The sequence below is a fragment of the Macrobrachium rosenbergii genome, chromosome 11, assembly GCF_040412425.1.
Source record: "Macrobrachium rosenbergii isolate ZJJX-2024 chromosome 11, ASM4041242v1, whole genome shotgun sequence".
Lineage (NCBI taxonomy): Eukaryota > Metazoa > Arthropoda > Malacostraca > Decapoda > Palaemonidae > Macrobrachium > Macrobrachium rosenbergii.
The window spans coordinates 40,651,982-40,670,915 of record NC_089751.1 but is presented as its reverse complement, the minus strand read 5'-3'; the positions used below and the strand labels follow the sequence as shown (position 1 = coordinate 40,670,915).

Below are 18,934 nucleotides of genomic sequence, written 5' to 3'. Positions count from 1 at the left end.
AAAAACATTTCAGGTTTTTATTTCACTGTAAATGATGAAAACTACATTAAACACACCCATGGCTGAATGGTGTTGACATTTTTCTCTCTGTAGCCTCAGTTACTCTTCCCCACATAATTAGCCTAATGATTATTCTGATCCTGTAATATTTTTAAAGCTCAAGCAGCATATAAGATAAAAGCTGCATGGTAATGTGACCTAATCAACTTTTAAAAGGCCATACACATTTATTTTGGTCTCATAGTTTTATCTTTTATGCTTGGAATCTCTTGAACAGCAACAAGCCATATCAGAGATGCTTATTATGCTATTTCTAAAGAGACAAGCAACTTGATTTACCAGTGTGCCTAAGTCTGAATGAAATGGAAAAAAGGGAGAGGAAAGTAAATGGAATCTAACCTCAAAAGTAATGATATACTGTTCCTGCCATTTAAACAACAGTCTAGAGCTATAAAAAATCAGAGAAAACACAAAAAGAGAATTCCTAACTTGGCTTTAGAGTAGAAAAAAGTCAACCCACATTGTAAGTAAGCCAACCACTGATGATCTACACAAAGTAAGAGGTATGCTGGCCTGGCAGTTGCTGTCTGAACATCCTAAGTACATGATATGAGAGAGCTTAAAAAAAAATTATGGGAAATAACTAGACATCCAAGTTTCAGCAGAGATTAAGAAGGGTGGAGGTTACAAGATGTTCAACAGGAGAAAAATCAGCTCCTGGACTCCAATTATCAGTGACGTGAATGGAAATGGATGTCTTCTGTGAGTTAAATTTTTAATAGGTAGAGTAATAGTACTACAGTATTAAGTATTCCTTTTCACTAACCATAAAACAAGTGGAATAACTATATTTTTAGTACTCCCTGAAGCTATGTACTGGGGCCCCTTATTTTTTGGAGCTCTCATCATGTTTCATCTATGGAAACAAAGGAAAACGAAATAAAGACGTACTGCAGCTTCAATACTGTTAGGTTTGTCTTGGCAAAAGCTGTCAAGTATGGGACTAGAGAGGGCCTTCTCTCGACAGGACCCATTTCTCTTTTAGAGTGATAATCAAATACCAACCCATTTTGGTGACCTCAGGCTTACAGCTTTAATTTTTCCAGCTTCATTTCCTTCTCACTGAAGAATGAATCCTTCAGCTTATCTCTAAGTCTAAAAATACTACTTAAAAGTTTGATTAAACTACCTTGTCTTGTAATTACATGGGTCAAGCTGCAATTTGCAGACATAAACAGAACCCTACAGCTGGGCTGAAAAATGTTAAAATTTCTTGTTGTCTCTTTTAATATTCAGCTTGCAATACCTAGCACCATATCAATCAGCCCCAAAGGGGATAGGTTAACTTACCAAGGCTAATGACCCAAAAATCAGGTGAGCCTAGTCTGTTTCTACAACCTAAGCTAGCCTATTTTAAAATGGTAAGAAAGCAAACAAATGTAAGAAATTAAGCACTACAAGCTATATTATGCTAACTCAAGTTTTATTACTAGGACTACCAATAGGGCCTATCTACATTATAGTATGATCAAATTAATAGAAGAAAGCATAACTGCAGTAGCCTTCCATAACAAATCATTGGCTGCATATCCTATGGAATGCCTAGTCTTAAGGTCATTGCCGATAAAATTTTACTTGAAACCATTATTGCATTTTGGAACTGAAAATAGCATTCACCTAGGCTATGTTTTCATATAGGATTTGAATGTTTTTGACATTCATTTTGTTAGTAAATGACCTAACTTAATCTAACATAGGGTACCTGGTCCTTAAGCTACTGCTTATTAGTTTGAAAACATTTCATGAACTTAACTTGATCTGAGTAAGAACTATCGGTAAAACTGAAGATTACTACTGAGGCCTGGTTCCCACTTGTCAGCGACTGTAATATTTGCTAACTTTTGCTTATGTTTTTATTTATGGTAGATATAAGTAGTAGTTCTGCAGCAGCAATTCCTTCTAACTTTATTTTTTCTACAGCTTTTTGGTTGCTAATTATGGATTTACCTTCAATTTTTGTCACACGAATGTAAGTAACCTGTAATTAACCCCTGAAGTCCGTCCAACAAGGGGTTTCCATACGCCATCTTCACAAGACAGAGCACGGGTACGTCTGTTTTGAACGGTTCATATCCCGTCTGGCAAGTGCAATAACTTGTTAACGTATGGGTAACCAACGTCCCGGGGCCAGTACTATACACAGTGAAGGGATATTCCATTTGAGCGACAACAAACAAATGCATCGCCAGTATCAGAAGCCCTAAAAGTGTAGAAAAAACCAGTTTCCAAGGTAAAAACAGGCACGGAGCTAATACTTAGAATGACCTTATTTATGTTTTTATGTTTAAGATATTTACAGTTTTTTATTTATGTTTTTACATTCATCCCCAAGGGGTTGGGGTAATTCTAAGTATTAGCTCTGCGCCTGTTTTTACCTTGGAAACTGGTTTTTTCTACACTTTTAGGGCTTCTGACACTGGCGGTGCATTTCTTTGTTGTCGGCCAAATGGAATGTCCCTTCGCCGTGTTTAGTACTGGCCTGGGGGGGGTACCCATACGTTAACAAGTTATTGCACTTGCCAGACGGGAGATGAACCGTTCCAAACAGACGTACCCGTGCTCTGTCTTGTGAAGATCGCGTATGGAAACCCCTGGTTGGATGAACTTCAGGGATTCAGGGGTTATATTACATTCGTGCGACAAAAATTGAAGTAAATCCATAAATAGCAACCAAAAAACTGTAGAATAAGTCAAGTTAGAAGGAAATCCCCGCTGCAGAGCTACTACTTAGATCTACCAGGGTTGGCTCCAAACACAGCACATGTAAACTGATAGTTACAGGACCAGCGGGGCGTGGTAATAGGCACAGTCTTCAGTTTTACCAAACTATCAAAGGGATTAGGTCCTTGTATTTCATTTGTTTAGTGTTTTACCCAACCCACAAACCCAGTTTTCCCGCTGTGGTCCCCTGAAATGCAGGATATAGGGGTGGGGTTCATTCTCTACAACGTACTTAGGCTAGCCTGTTTGATAATGAAACGATTGTCAGAATCGTACAGTGCACAACGAAAACAGGAAAATTATATTTTCAATTCCAGAATGCATTAATGGTTTAAAGTTAGATAATACCCATAAACGACCTAGTTAATTCTATGTGGTTCCAGGACTAGGGTCTCTAGGGCTAGCAGAGAAAAAAAATGGAAGGCCTGGCACACCCACTATGAGGACGCCCATACATTTGCCATTTTCTTACATTTTCTCTGCTTTTTGTTATTAGCTAACATTATATAAATAAAATACTAATACCTTCAAACGTATCACTAGCGAATTCCTACGAAATAACGACGAAGGTCATTGGTGAAACATATATCTACACTTGACTTCCTAACTCCTGTGTTGTTTACAAGAGTCCGGGCGTTGCATTCTATTCGGTTACTGTGGTTATGTTTCGTTACCACGAACGTTTGACTTGTGGTGAAGTACTGCACCAGAAACATGAAATCTGCAATACTTTTATTATATACCCACTTGACATACATAAATAAAAAGATAATTAAAACTCCTGAGTTTCCAATACCTAAAAATCAAAAGAAAAATAATTTGCAATTACACGAAGTAAAAGGAAAATTGTTAAATAGATTGCATCGCAAATCATTATGTTCAAGAGCGTCATCTTTTATACAAATTGGAAAGAGAAAAACACACCCTTAAAGGTTAGTGTCGCCTTACCGGATATTCTATTGTATTCTGTTCTTCAGTCTATGTGAGTTTTAGTTTACACTTCTGTTCGAAAATTAAGGAAACACAGTCTCTACACACTTGCTAATGTAGTAAACACTGAACGAAGAAACTTCGAAATAAATTACACATGTATACGCATTTTACATACTCTCTTTCGTGTCTTATTTCACAGCGATGACTTGATGGCTCGCCTGTAGAGTTGCTCTTTGGTGTAAGCAAAGGACACTGAACAATCATATTTTTACATGCAAATATATTGTTATCATAGAAAAATATGAAAGAGAAGACAACGTTTCAGTAAATTTTGCTCGTACTTTGTTTCATAGGAAATCTTCTGAAGATGCGTAGTTTCGTTCAACGATTAATCATGCAAAACCCCCAGACCGGGCAAACTTTAAGGTTGGCCAATTTAAGAAAAAACACATCAATGGAAAGCGGAAGATATGCAAATGTACACGGTGTAAGAAAAAAAATTCTACAAAATATTCCCTACCTTCCACGGGAAGTTGAAAGTGACTATTTACAACCATGTGTGGGGCCTCTTTTACAAAACATTGGTAAATTTTACCGTTATACATGTTTTTTTTCTAGCAATTTATTTTATTTTTTGTAAAATTATAATTACAACTCACACAATATCATAACAGATAAGAAATAAAACCAGTAACAAATTCTGAGTATATTTGTTGCAAATTATTTACGTAAGTTAGCCTACTGAGATCGGGAGATACAGTAACTTTTTTGGAGGTTGCATGTTTTTTTTCTAATATTTCTTTGCAAAATTACAATTATAAATGACATCGTATCACAAAAGATAAGAACTAAAACCTGCAGCAATCCCTGGGTATATTTATGAGTAAATAAATAAAAAGACGTCATGGGAGAGAGAGGAGTAACCCATTTCCTTTTTAAGTCAAGAACAATACTGATCTCCCTGAGACCCCCGCGATTGACGCTGAGCTGAATTCTTTAGTTGCCATTATTCATTTATGGGCCATTGAAGTGATGGAAACTCTTTCCCGCTCGATACAGCCAAATTGTATGGCACATAATATTAATACTCCTCAGAGGGGATCCGTCCACCACCCAAAACCTGTTTTAGATCCTCTCACGAGGGGATCTGTCCATTAAGGATTAATATTAATAAGTCTAGGATTTAGAATTTTCCGTGTTCGTTTATCTAAGAATTTCATCACAATTTTACTTGTATTTTTTTGTGACTTGCACCACTAAACACAAATCTTACTTGTTTCTATTTATGTCTTGGTATTTTTTTAAATGATTTGTAATAATCTTTTTAAAAATCTTCTAGGTTACATAGATGTTATGATGGACGATGTTTTGTCACCTTTGCAGGGGTCATGCAAATGATCCCAGTCATGCCACAGAGTATCATGAGATATTGATTTTCATGAAAGAAGAAACAGAATATTGCGAATACAAAAAAAAAAAAAAAACCGTCCTCTTCAAAAATAGAAAAGAAAGAGTTCGTGAGTATGCTTTGTATTATGCCCAGTTGCATGCAAGACAAAAGGAACAAAATAGTTCCTGGAATCATTGCAAATTTGAAGATGTTTTGAAGATATTGTCCTCCAATATCCATAGATAGCTTGTGCGTCAAAGGAAATATTACTCAATGCAAGAACACATTTCAGTTAGAAATTAACATCTTGATTTTTTTTTATGTCATGTATCTGCCTGCCAGCAAAAAGTTTATAAATGGTCAAGGAATTCAGTTTGTATCGATTCTGAATATACATATGTATTTTAATGAAAAGAGATATTGTTGATAATGATGATTGAATGATTTGAGTTTTAATATTATTCATGGGAATTCCAGAGAAAAATTAATATGTATATGTATATTCCAGAGAAAAATTAACATATATATATATATATATATATATATATATATATATATATATATATGTATATATATATATGTATATGTATATATATATATATATATATATATATATATATATATATATATATATATATATATATATATATATATATATATATATATATATATATATATATATATATATTTATATATATATATATATATATATATATATATATATATATATATATATATATATATATATATATATATATATTTATGTATTTTAACGAAGAGATATTGTTGCTAACAATGGTTGAATGATTTGAGTTTTGATAATATTATTCATGGAAATTCCAGAGAAAAAATGAATTATATATATATAATATATATATATATTTATTTATAAAGCGTTCTGTAATAAAGAGATATTATTACAAGAATAATTCCTTATCTGGTTGGTGACCTTCCCTTCATGCTATTGACGCTCGCATTCAGCCGTAGTTTAGGGTGACGGGCTTTCTAAAACAACTGAAATTATGATATTTCTTCATGCATGCAGACGCATGCTTTATTCTGATAACATTCACGTAACGTTCATCGTAAAGAAATGCCGAAGAGGAAATGTTTCAGTCTTTAATATAGTATAATGCCTCAATCACGGATTGTTATAATTGATTTACTAACCTAGCGCCGCTTACGACGTGCCCGATCAAGATCCATTGGTTTTGATTGAAAGACGAATTATTATTATTATTATTATTATTATTATTATTATTATTATTATTATTATTATTATTATTATTATTATTATTATTATTAGTCACGAAAATTTCATAATCGGATGAGCCACTAAAATGGTGAAGAAATCCACAATGGTGTAAGTATATATATATATATATATATATATATATATATATATATATATATATATATATATATATATATATATATATAGGTTTTCAATTACACCATTGTGGATTTCTTTAACCATTATTATTATTATTATTATTATTATTATTATTATTATTATTATTATTATTATTATTATTATTATTATTATTCTGAAGATGAATCTTATTTGTATGGAACAATCTACAGGGGCTATTGATTTGAAATTCAAGCTCCAAACAGTACGGCGTTCATTTGCAAGAAATTACGAAAGATAATAGTAAATACGGAAAGAAGAGAAATGCAAAAGCACAAGAAGAATTGTTTAAGGGTAGATATGCACTGCATCTTCGCTTGAACTTCTGAGGTTCTAGTATTCTTTGTTACAGGTTATCTAAAATTCTTTCACAATTACACCTCATAATAACATGTAGGCTATGTCTACCTCCGTTGATGACATTGTTATTGGTGTTCGCAACTTCTTGCTCCATTAACTCAAACTGTGGGACTCTCTTACTACCTCTGTGGTTCCCATGATGGTCCCTCGTTCAAGGCATTAGACCCTTTTATGTATGAAAAAGTGTTTACCATAACTACACGGCCAGCAAAATAACAACTTCAACTTCATGCATATGGTATGTTTAATAATTCATAACAACTTTTGTCTTTCTTGTAAGTGAAAGTTATCTTTAACAATCTTACTGAGCATAAAAGTAAATTAAGAAACAACAAAGATATTACTGAGTGTGTGCCTGATGAGAAGCAACAAAGCAGAACGACAACGTTGAGAAAAATAATGATAGATGGGTCTAGCTCTTTGAATGAGGGAATATCACGGGGACCAGAGAAAACGGAGGTAGTGAGAGAGTCCCATAACAGCTGAAGAAACTTTCCGATAGCTTGTTTTCGTGAGTGACACTCAGAGTATTATCTTCATCATTATATTGGTTTTCAATATGATTTTGACCCAAGGCATTTCTGGCTTACGGTCTAACATGCCATGGCTCACAGGGGTCGTGATTTAACAGCATTCTCGGCAAGATGGCACCTCTTCCATTCAGAAAAATTCTATTGAACGAAATTTTTAGCATTTTAAATCAAATATAATCAATGGGGGTCGCCCCATTTGCACCACGCAAGAGATAAACAGAAACGACAAGGACAGGGAAGTTTCTGTAATCCACTAGGATATTCGTGGTGGCCCTGAAGTGGGTTACGGGTGATCAACTGAGAACCATTGACATACTACTTTTGACACTTGCTGACGCAGGTGTCACTCAGAGCAGGTGTCCTCTGTTCCCTGAGTGTCAACAATGTTATAATTATGTCAGGAGCTCCAATGCTAGACATGAATGTATGCTGGGAATAAAACATTTATCACGTATCAACAAAATAATAATTGAAAACTTTCCTACGAAAAAATACTCCTTATTGGAGTGTTTTGAATTCGTTACTTTTAAGAGCGGCATCATAAAAAAAAGTTCAGTAAGCTTTCTATCAGCCCGGTGAATGATACTATTACGCCAAATGATAATGATAATAGGATGAATCTTCAGTTGCAATTTGTAAAGTTAATTTAGTACGCACATGAAGAAATATTCGAGACATATCACTTTGATTTTCTCAAATCGTACTAAGTTTCCAATAACTGATTTTGCGTCTGAATTAATCCTGCATTATTCTAACACAGTGGACCTTTTAAGAAACTGGTGTTTGGTAAATAAAAGGGGATGAAATCATGCGTATGGCTTTAAGCATTCACAGTCATTCAGAACTATGCGAAAAAAGGTCAGAGAGTAAAGTGGTTTGCAGTGCTACAAATGTTACCGCATTTTTTTTATTTTTTTTTTTATTTTGGATCTATAGTTTTTTCTTATCAGGCTATAAATAAGGGTTCATAAAAGCTGTAAAGCAGGTACGCCGTTAAAATAGCGTATTGGGAATTTTCCTGACAGAATATACTACTTTAAATTCTTAAGACTCATACAGATTGTAGCTGGTATTATCCAGTTTGTTTCAATACATGCAGTTCTCTCTCTCTCTCTCTCTCTCTCTCTCTCTCTCTCTCTCTCTCTCTCTCTCTCTCTCCTTCTTTCGCAAAAGAAATATCCTTAGCTTTATCACCTCTCTTTCATTTTCACTGGCTTTAGTTGTCTTGTTTAACCTTGAATAAACGAAACATTCATTTTTTTACGTCACGCTGATACATCGATTAGCCAACACACTACTCCGTTCAGGTATGTTTACCCGTAATCACCACGAGTAATATGTCAGTGACTTCATGGCCTAGTAAAAGCTGTATAATGTTTAGAACCTTTTTGTAGAAGCATATAAAGTACACATACATACGTAAACATTCAGTAATTCCTTTTCATAACGGGTATCTTGCTTAAACATTATGCCTTTACCCTTTATAACGGTGGCGTCTAAAGAAAAAAAAAAATGATAATTCTCACTATTGCGTTCACACTTTCATAAGTGAATCGAGGATGAACCACTGTACGGAAAGACTTCCACGACGTTACCCGATCATACTATGTAGAAACATATCCTTGTCTCAGAAGCCCCGTAGGGGGATAGTGCCGTCAGTGCACCGCATGCGGTGTACTGTAGGCATTACTTAAGGTTCTTTGCAGCGTCCCTTCAGCCCCTAGCTGCAGCCTCTGATTACTTTTACTGTAACTCCATTTATATTATCTTTCTTCCATCTCGCTATCCACCTCATCTTAACAAATATTTCATAGTGCAACTGTTACATCTTCCAGACCGACCTGCTCTCAATTTCCTTTCCAGCGCTGAATGACCTCATAGGTCCCAGTTAAATTCTCAGACCCATTTTTACACCAAACCAGTCACTCTCCTGTCTACACATTGTAACACATCTTTGTTTCCGTTAAAATTTTTTTTTTTTAAATCTCTCTCAACAGCCAGTCTTCTATGGCATACGTCCTCAACTTTAAACTGACATAACTGGTTCGTTTCTTCTTCTTCTTCTTCTACTTCTTCTTCTTCTTCTTATTATTATTATTATTATTCAGTAGATGAAACCTATCCATATGGAACAAGCTCACAAAGGCCATTGACTTGAAATTCCAGCTTCCAAAGAATGTGGTGTTCATTAGGGAGAAGTAAGAGGAAGTAAAGGGAAATACAGAAAGAAGAGATCCCACTTATTAAAAAAGAAAAAAGATAATAAATAGATAAAAATGCATTAAAATGCAAGAAGAATAGTATAAGGGTAGTAACGCATCGCATTTTCGGTTGAACCTCTGAAGTTCCAGCTGCACGACATCCTCTGGGAGGCTGTTCCACAGTCCAACGGTGTAAGGGATAAAGGACCTCTGGAGCTGAGAAGTTCGAAAGCAAGGCACATTTACTAACAAACCTTCGATCCGTACAACCATTTTATCAGGATAAATCCACACTGTTCAAGTAAATCTGTCAAAGCAAGAGGCCGTGGGTTCGGAATGAGGGACTCTCTTCAAAACTCACTGTGCTTCTTTTGACACAAGGAGTGAATTAGGTGCCTGGGCTAGCAACTTCATCCCAACAGGCTCACTGACAACCTGAAGGCTAACACTTGACAACATCCTCTCTAAGGGGGAAAATTGCTGGGTGTAAAGTGATAAAGTGATGTGTGTGTGTGTGTGTATATGTATATATATATATATATATATATATATATATATATATATATATATATATATATATATATATATATATATATATATATATATATATATGTATGCATACCAGTTTTGCCCTTGCAGTATTGCTGGTCTGTCAGCAGTCCTTGTCTCCCCCTTGTGTGATATACAAATCGCCCTCTTTTGCAGAGGAAATAGATTATTATTTCTGGAACTACTCGCTTTTTTATCAGCGTTCAATGATAACGCGGTAAATTACCCTTCGATAAGTAATGACCTTCTCGTGGCGCAAAGAGCCTTCTCGGAAAGGCGAGCTCGCGTATCGAAGGATGGGGATATTTTGTTGGTGTTTTTCTGGTTTAAAACAAGCCTTTCACATTTTGTTGTCCAGCTCTAGTTTCATTTTGGCGGTCGGTTAAAGAATAAACACTTTTCCAACTACTAAGCTACTGACTTAACCGCTATGATTATGAAAAGAATATATTATTAAATCTAAGAAAACTGAAGACGCCACATGTAAGTTAGCAGTTAATGAAACCTACAAGAGACTCCCAGGAAAGCACACACATGTATGTACACAAACTCACACGCATGTGTATGTGTTTACACACACACGCACACACACACACATATATATATACACACACACACACACACACATATATATATATATATATATATATATATATATATATATATATATATATATATACTAATTTATTACTTGAAATACGAAATAAGAATACAGAAGCAGCTCAGCATTCAGTAATCAAGGCCAGTATCTTTCATTACATCAAAATAGTTAAAGCTGTCACTATTAAAGACCAACGTTTATGCTCGTTCTCGCACACCCTTGCATAAATTCCCTTAAAGTTACTGAGAGAGAGAGAGAGAGAGAGAGAGAGAGAGAGAGAGAGAGAGAGAGAGAGAGAGAAAGGTATACATTATATATTTCCTATATTTGAGGGAGTCTTTTTATTAGCCATTCATGACCGTGCGGATCAATTTTAGTCAGAAGGACGGCTTTATCGTGATTAGGGACACGTGACCTAAACAGAGGTACGATTAGGACATTCCCTTTCTATTATTTCGTTGTATCTTTCCTTTCCAACTTTCTTTAATTTCCCACTTTTCCTTCATACATTACTACATTCAGTTTCATTCCAGATTCGCTTTGTTTGATGCGTTGACTTTTTTTCTCAACTTTTCTACGGGTTAGGATATGTCCTTTTTCAAGAGCAAGAGACAATGGGACTGGTACTAATTCCCTGTCACTTCCTTATATAATTTCTGCTTTGAAATTATGTAAAATTTATGAAATCCTCATTTCCCCGAAGGTCTGTTCTCTTCTTAGCTTATGAGAACGATCCAGGACGAATCAAGATCCACTTACAGGATTCTCGAGTGAATCACAATAAATCCGATTCTTTCTTCTTCTTTTTCTTCTTCTTCTTCGATTCGTGACGCATTGAGTCTCTCTTCACTTATCAATAATCCATTCATTCGGTTTTGACTTCCAATTATTGTTTATTTTTTCCTTAAATAACCGTTCAAAAAATGTCAGTTCATCTAAAATGCTGGACTAAATTCTCTCTCTCTCTCTCTCTTATGAGGGTGAATTTTTTTAACACCGTCAACTTAATTGGGTCAGTAGCTTTGCAATAAACTTGCGTGACCATTTTAAGCATTTTTATGGCTATAATCCCCATACCTTAGAAGTTCTTAGAAGTATGCCAATATTCTAAGTCGTCATCGGTAAAGATTTTTTATTTTGTGTGTAATGAAAAATGCAGATATCTTTCAGAAAGCTAATGTAGTTTTCCTGAAACTTCTTGTTCATTACATACAAAATTTAGATAATTTTTGTAAGGCAGTTGCGTGATGAGACAAGAAATTATTATGTATTAACCAAATTGTAAAAGATGGATCAGTTTCAATTCTTAATTGTTGACACCTAGACATCGCAATGCTTCTTTTTCGTCTTCGTGAATTAATTATGGAACATAGATCGATCAGCTGAGACTGCTCAGGGTCACGCGATTGTCACGAGTTGGTTCTTTCGCCGATCGCTTTTTTTTTTTTTAACTGATTTACTTTCCCTCAAAGGGAATTTCTTGTATTCGTAAGCTTCGTTTCCTTCAAATCTTAGTTCTGTTCAGTTTATAATTTAGTGTGATTCAGATCTGGTTCTGGGTCGTAGCGTTTGAATTTCGGTAAAATTTCGTATCAATCACGAATTTTAATGACGTTGAGGAAATATGTTTTCCTAATAACAGCATATTTTAATCTCTCTTTATATGATATGCATATGCATGTTTACGAATATAAAAGGATCAGTATAAGATTTGTGTGATACACAAACAAAAAACCAACATTCAAGACATAAAATAAATAAAATACAGTATCAAAATCTTATCTCTATGTCGGCGAATAGCCTTGCTGGGCAGCCACCTATTAAAGCTCACACTAGACGACCGCTTGCTTAGTCTGCCTTGCACTTCGGGTCGGTAAGGACGACGTGACACCTCACGCGAGGTACAATGGAGCTTGTGTACCACGTTTGAAAGTTTAATCTCTTGCCTGTGATGACTATATTTAATAACAAATGATATCATGTGACCGTAAAATAAGCAACCATGAAATCGATTCGCTAACCGTGGCTATAGGTGTTTTGTTTTGAATATACAGGTGTCATCAGGTGAGCGGCAAGATTTAAACGGTTTGTGAATGATCTATAAGAAAACGTTAGAAAGCTCAGACGAACTGATTGTTTGACTTACGCTGCGGCATAAATGATTATTTGTAAGGAGAAAATGTTATCAAAGAGCTAAGGCAGTATGCCTAATGCATTTTCACACAAAAATGTGCACTTGCATAATTTCCCCCTGATTGCCCTGAGACGTAGGTGCCTCTCAAACATTACTTCAGTCTGTATTTTGTTTACTTCAGTGATATTTTAAAGAGTGAACTTCCCATAACTTAATCATTTATTATTGATGACCCATTTTTACCGACATTGATTATTGTGTAAACACAAGACACGTCGAATTTATGCAGTGCCGGTGGTAGAAAAAGTCACTTGAGTCAAAGATGACTAACTCCTCGAAACCATTCAGGGAAAGATGAGCGAATTGACCGTGACTTCCACCATGATGGAAAAAGACCGAAGGACGGAGCCAAGCACTGGAAATGTACGAGATCCGGTTTGAAATCGCCTTTCCGGCCCGTTTGCATTTCGTCATGGTCCTCGACCCTCGAATGCAGATTGCGTTGGTCACCATTGCAACGATAATAACAAACACGGGTAAGACAGGGGTCTCGTTTAGCCACTTGTCGATCTCTTTTGTTATTTATAGCTGTCGCGCATTGTTCTTGAAATTGATTCTGTCCTTATAAGCCGAAGTATGGAAGCACTGAATGCCATCAGTATGCATGCTAGATTGCTTAATAGACTCCCTGGTTATAGTTAATGCGATGTTGACAACGTAAATGTATGGTAAAACACTGAAATAACTTAATACAAGGAGAAATAGATAAAAGACATGTTGGAGAGAGATTGTTGGTGTGTTTTGGCAATCAGTACTAATATTGTATATATATGGTTGTAGTATAAAATATTAATAAGCTAGCAGTTTTGTATAGATTTTGCACAGCTCATATTAACTATTATTCATGACTGTTCGACCGCATAGTGTGTGTGTGTGTGTGTATATATATATATATATATATATATATATATATATATATATATATATATATATATATATATATATATATATATATATATATATATATATATATATATATATATATATGTATGTGTGTGTGTGTGTGTGTGTGTGTGTGTGTGTGTGTGTGTGTGAGCGCCTCCACTTTCAGTTTTCGTATATATGAATGAACATAAACAACATGACATCATTACGACACTTTGATGACTTCTATTTTCCAGTATTATCTGCATTGTCTTGAACTTTAACCTGCTGTCGTGTTATAGGTATTATGCTGTCCACTGTTATTCGATACCACAGTACATTTATATTTTAAAAACTGGAAAAAGTTATATAATTACATCTGACGAGTTTGTTCCCTTCCTTCAGTCTCTCAGTTATATTTCTTTCGTTATTTAATCGTATTTTTGTCAGGAACTAATTTCATCTTTGCGCGAATTTACCCACCGGGGCGCCTCTGCCCCCATTCCTCCCCCCACTCCTCCCCCCCCACCGAGGGATGGTCTCTGTCATCAGTTATCACTACTCCTATTCACTTTCTGACTAGTTCTTTCTTCATTTATACGTTTACTCCTGTTCTCCTGTATAATTGACTCATAAGTTTTTTATGCTGCCCGTTTTTTGGTTCAGTTATTCCTGTCAGCGTAAAACCACTTTCTTTAGTTGTTTGTGACTCTCTGCATCATCTTCTTAATTACATTTTGCTTTGAAAATTAGGTATGTTCTTTAATTTGTGGGTTTTTATGAAAAGCAGGTACTTATGGAAAGAAAAGAAAAATTCTTGAATATTGAGATAACATCCACAACGCAAGAAATATATTCCCAGTTCCCATTTCATCTTATGCATGCATCCTGCTACCTTTCTTGTTTTACTAACTCTGCGATTCATTTCCTTCTCATCCTACCGTCTTGTGGTATATTTACCCCCAGATACGCACACACACATATATATGTATATATATGCATATATACATTATAAATATATATATATATATATATATATATATATATATATATATATATATATATATATATATATATATATATATATATATATATATATATTATACATATTGATTTCAAGTAAATATAAATATACACCTGTGTATGTATTATATGTATTCATATTTTCTGCAATGCATGTATGCGCGTGCACACCACCACACATTAACGAGAAACTTGAGTTGATTTTTAAAATTTTTGTACGAATATCAAACAAATGAGCAAAAATATTTTGTAGATTAGCAGAAGTTTTCTTTACAATATCATTAAATGAATGACAAATGTGAACGTAGAAACACGAAGGTGAACAGCAAACGCTAAGGTCTAATCTTTTATTTCTGATGTGGTCATTACTTGTAGGGAGAATCGGAGGAGAGAATTTGCTATGAAGTTTTCCTGCATTAAAATGAATGATTGTTTGTGAGCATTCGTTGCTTGTGTTAGAAAAGCTTTCTGCTTGCCAGAAGTTCCTGTTGCGTCTGCTCTACTGCACAGTAGAGATTATGCACCTTCCAATAACAGTATAACTAATATACATATATACAGTATATGTATATATATATATATATATACATATATGTGTATGTATTTATATATGTATGTGCATATATGTGTATATGTTATGTGTATATATATGTATATTTTATATATATATATATATATATATATATATATATATATATATATATATATAGTCTGATGATTATTGTTAACGTAGAGGATATCTTAATGTTTAAAATAAAGGTATTTAGATCCTGACTACGTTGTCACCCAAATGCACAGCTTAAATCAGAAACCAAATATGATTTGTGTAGACGCGATGCCATCGAAATTTACCATAAACGCCAACAATCACTGCTTAATTTAGCGACTTTGGCTGACTACTATTTCCAGTCACTTGCTCAACGAAGTTTTAACTGCCTCTTGGTGACAGGATGAACATTGTGACTGAAGGGCGGAAGCATTCAGGAATAATTCGGGGGTCATTTTGCGAACACATTCACTAATAATTGATAAAGTGATTTTATATTTACTTGGACTTGTAAATATAAAATCACAGGCTGTGAGCTGAATGTAGAAAGGTATTGATTAGTAAGTTGACAGCTAAAATGGCCCTCTCCAGGAAATGATAGCTTCAAATATGCTTTCTGTTTGATGCATTCTTAATGCAATGTTCGTCCTAGACGGAAGGTATTCCAAATGCCACGAAGCGCTCGACAGAAATCTGCGTCATAGGACCTTAAAAAGAATTAGTTATTGTCATTGTATATATTTAACAGTTTTATTTTTTCTCCTGGCCTTGTTTCTGAATAGTTCCGGCTCTCGTTCACGAGGTCAATGGATCGCTCACGGCCTGCCGCCCACCAGTCTACCCAACTCGAAATGGATACCAGCGTCTGCTGAGGTTAAAAAACGTGCTACTAACAAATTCACTTCTAAGGAATGGCTGTGAAACCGGGGCGGCTGTACCCCAGTGATCCATGCCCTTCCGAAATTAAAAAGGCATATGTCCCTGGGTCAGCAAATTTCTGTCTTTAAATTAGATTTATTTTTTAAAGATTAACCAGAACACCTTCGAAACACTGGGGCGAGTTTCTCCAAATTGTAATTATCCGTGGAAATATTACAGCGGAGTGATCAGAGTTGCTTTAGTGCATCTAAAATGTTTCCGTAGTATTATTAGTAATCGTATCGTAGGCAAATGCACGGAGATTGCATCAAATGAGCAATCTATACTAATTGTGTCATTATTACAAAGTTGATAAACACATGATTACTTCTTCGCTTTTTGTTATATGTCATCATCATCATCGCCATTATATTTACCATCGCTTCCAACGTCGTGTAGTGGAAAGTCCTTTGTGAAATTCGGCTACTCCTGTCTTTCCTGTGCTTTCACTTCCACATATCTCCACTTATATAGTTACTCTGCCGTGTCATAGTTCTAATTCAGTAAGTCTGGGCCCTCCAGCTCTTCTGGTGTCCACATGACCCTAGGCGATACTATCTTGTATTATTCTCCCCCGGGTAGATCGAGTGACATGGTAAAACCATCTCCATCTAACCTTCAAGATTGTCCAATCTGTGCTTATAATCACTCGTACATGCCTAAAAACACATTTCAGTTGCTAATGCTTGTTTTCCAACCATCGGTATGTTCGTATGAATTTCTGCCACTTTTGTATCAGTCCTCTGAAGGTGGCTTAGCCTAGTTAACACTGAAGACGACACCGTTCAGGACCTACAACCGCGTTTCATTTCTTCCCTGTGGTGTTTGATATATTGTCTAATCTACATGTGTAATTTTCGTCATTTCCCGTATGGTATCATTAAATTTTCTCACTCTATCCTACCCTTTTTAAAGGTTCGTTCTCAAATCGACAAAATCCTTTAGGTATAGTTTCGCTGCTTTTTTGAGATTTATCTTAATGCTCGTCCTCTACGAGTTTAGATGCAAGGTGGATTTTATACAGCAAGCTTTGTTAATCTTGGGGCATTTGAGAGTAAAGTATCTCTTCTAAATGGTATTTCTGACCTTTATGTAATCTCATATGCATTAGACTTCCACAGATTAGTCGCAGAAGTACGTTGACTTCTTTTTGGGTCTTACATGGCTCTTCAAGTTTTTTTCATTGAAACAAAGGTCAGTTTTTTTCAGGACTGCTTATTTTTTTTTTTTACTTTTCTGTATCCATAGGCCTATATTTGATTATTTAACTAAGCCACAGAATTGATTTTTAAATTTATTTATCTATCTCATTTGTTTGTGCTTAAGCACGATAGAGGAAAAAAGGGGTAAAACAACATGAATAAGCAGTATTTTGTGACTTCAAAATTTTGTCACGACAGCACAATTGGACAAAAAAAAAAAAGATTGAAAATGCTCTATATATAAAAAGGAGAGAATTTCTCTCTCTCTCTCTCTCTCTCTCTCTCTCTCTCTCTCTCTCTCTCTCTCTCTCTCTCTCTCTCTCTGTCTAACTCCTAATGGTGGCGTGGGCTCTAAATCATTTACACTAGACGAGTCTTGAGTAGCAGGAATTCGATAAGTTGTGCCTCGTACTAGGTCAGTCATTTGTTAAGATTCAGGAGCACATCCAAAGGATAACATTATTTGTAGTATCTAATAGTATTATTTGCCTCATTTGTCAGATACGATAATAGGAGACCAGACACTCAAAGTAGCTTGCAAGGTTGTTACAGAGACTTGATATGAGCTAAAAACTGCAGACTTTATAACTTAAAAAGGAAAATACTGCACGTTTTTCACGGGCTGCTCTGTGAGCAAGAGCTCGTGCCAGCATTTAATAGGCTTCATTTAAAAGAACACTCAGTATTTTCTTACTCCTAATATTGAGTGACCTGGGTAATTGCGACTGAAGGTTAAGGAAGCAAAATCCTAACCCCCAAAAAACGTTTCCCCTAACTTGCTCTTTCTGGGCTAGAACGCCCCAGTTGCTCTTTGATAGAATGGAAGTTGGATTAGATGGAGATGTGTTAAAGAATAATTCAGCTTAACAACAAAGTCCCAGAAGGAAATGCACCACCAAGAATCATAGGGAAATAATTGTGGTATTTTTAACCTATACAAAATGTCGGTGGAAAATTTGATAGCAATTAGCGGTGACTGATGAGACTTGAGGGAATCTGTAAGGAAATTGCAATTGTGGAACTTTCACTAAAACTTTTGAGATGAGATACGGTGTGGTATTTTCTTTAAGGAGATTATAAATACTGTTATCATTGCTGAAGAGAAAAATGAAACCTCTTTGGGTTAGTTGATCCTTGTCTATAGGCTAATTGTCATATTTAACATTACAAATCCTTTGATTTTTACGATACACTATCACCATTTTCAAGAACTCGACGTTATTGTCGGTCCCACTGCCATTATTATTATTATTATTATTATTATTATTATTATTATTATTATTATTATTATTATTATTATTATTATTTATTCTCCCTTTTCCTTATATATATATATATATATATATATATATATATATATATATATATATATATATATATATATATATATATATATATACACACACACACACACACAGATAGGAACT

At 34.9% G+C, this 18,934-nt stretch overlaps 1 protein-coding gene across 1 annotated transcript in view; it reads left to right on the top strand.

Moving 5' to 3' along the window:
- The first annotated feature begins 12,634 nt into the window (after positions 1–12,634).
- The window catches only part of LOC136843351 (uncharacterized), a 35,903-nt gene continuing 29,603 nt past the window's right edge, over positions 12,635–18,934 (top strand). The window contains exon 1 of the mRNA XM_067111656.1: positions 12,635–13,429. Within this exon, the coding sequence (XP_066967757.1) occupies positions 13,315–13,429 (115 nt within the window). The 5' untranslated portion in view covers positions 12,635–13,314. The remainder of the gene's footprint in view (positions 13,430–18,934) is intronic.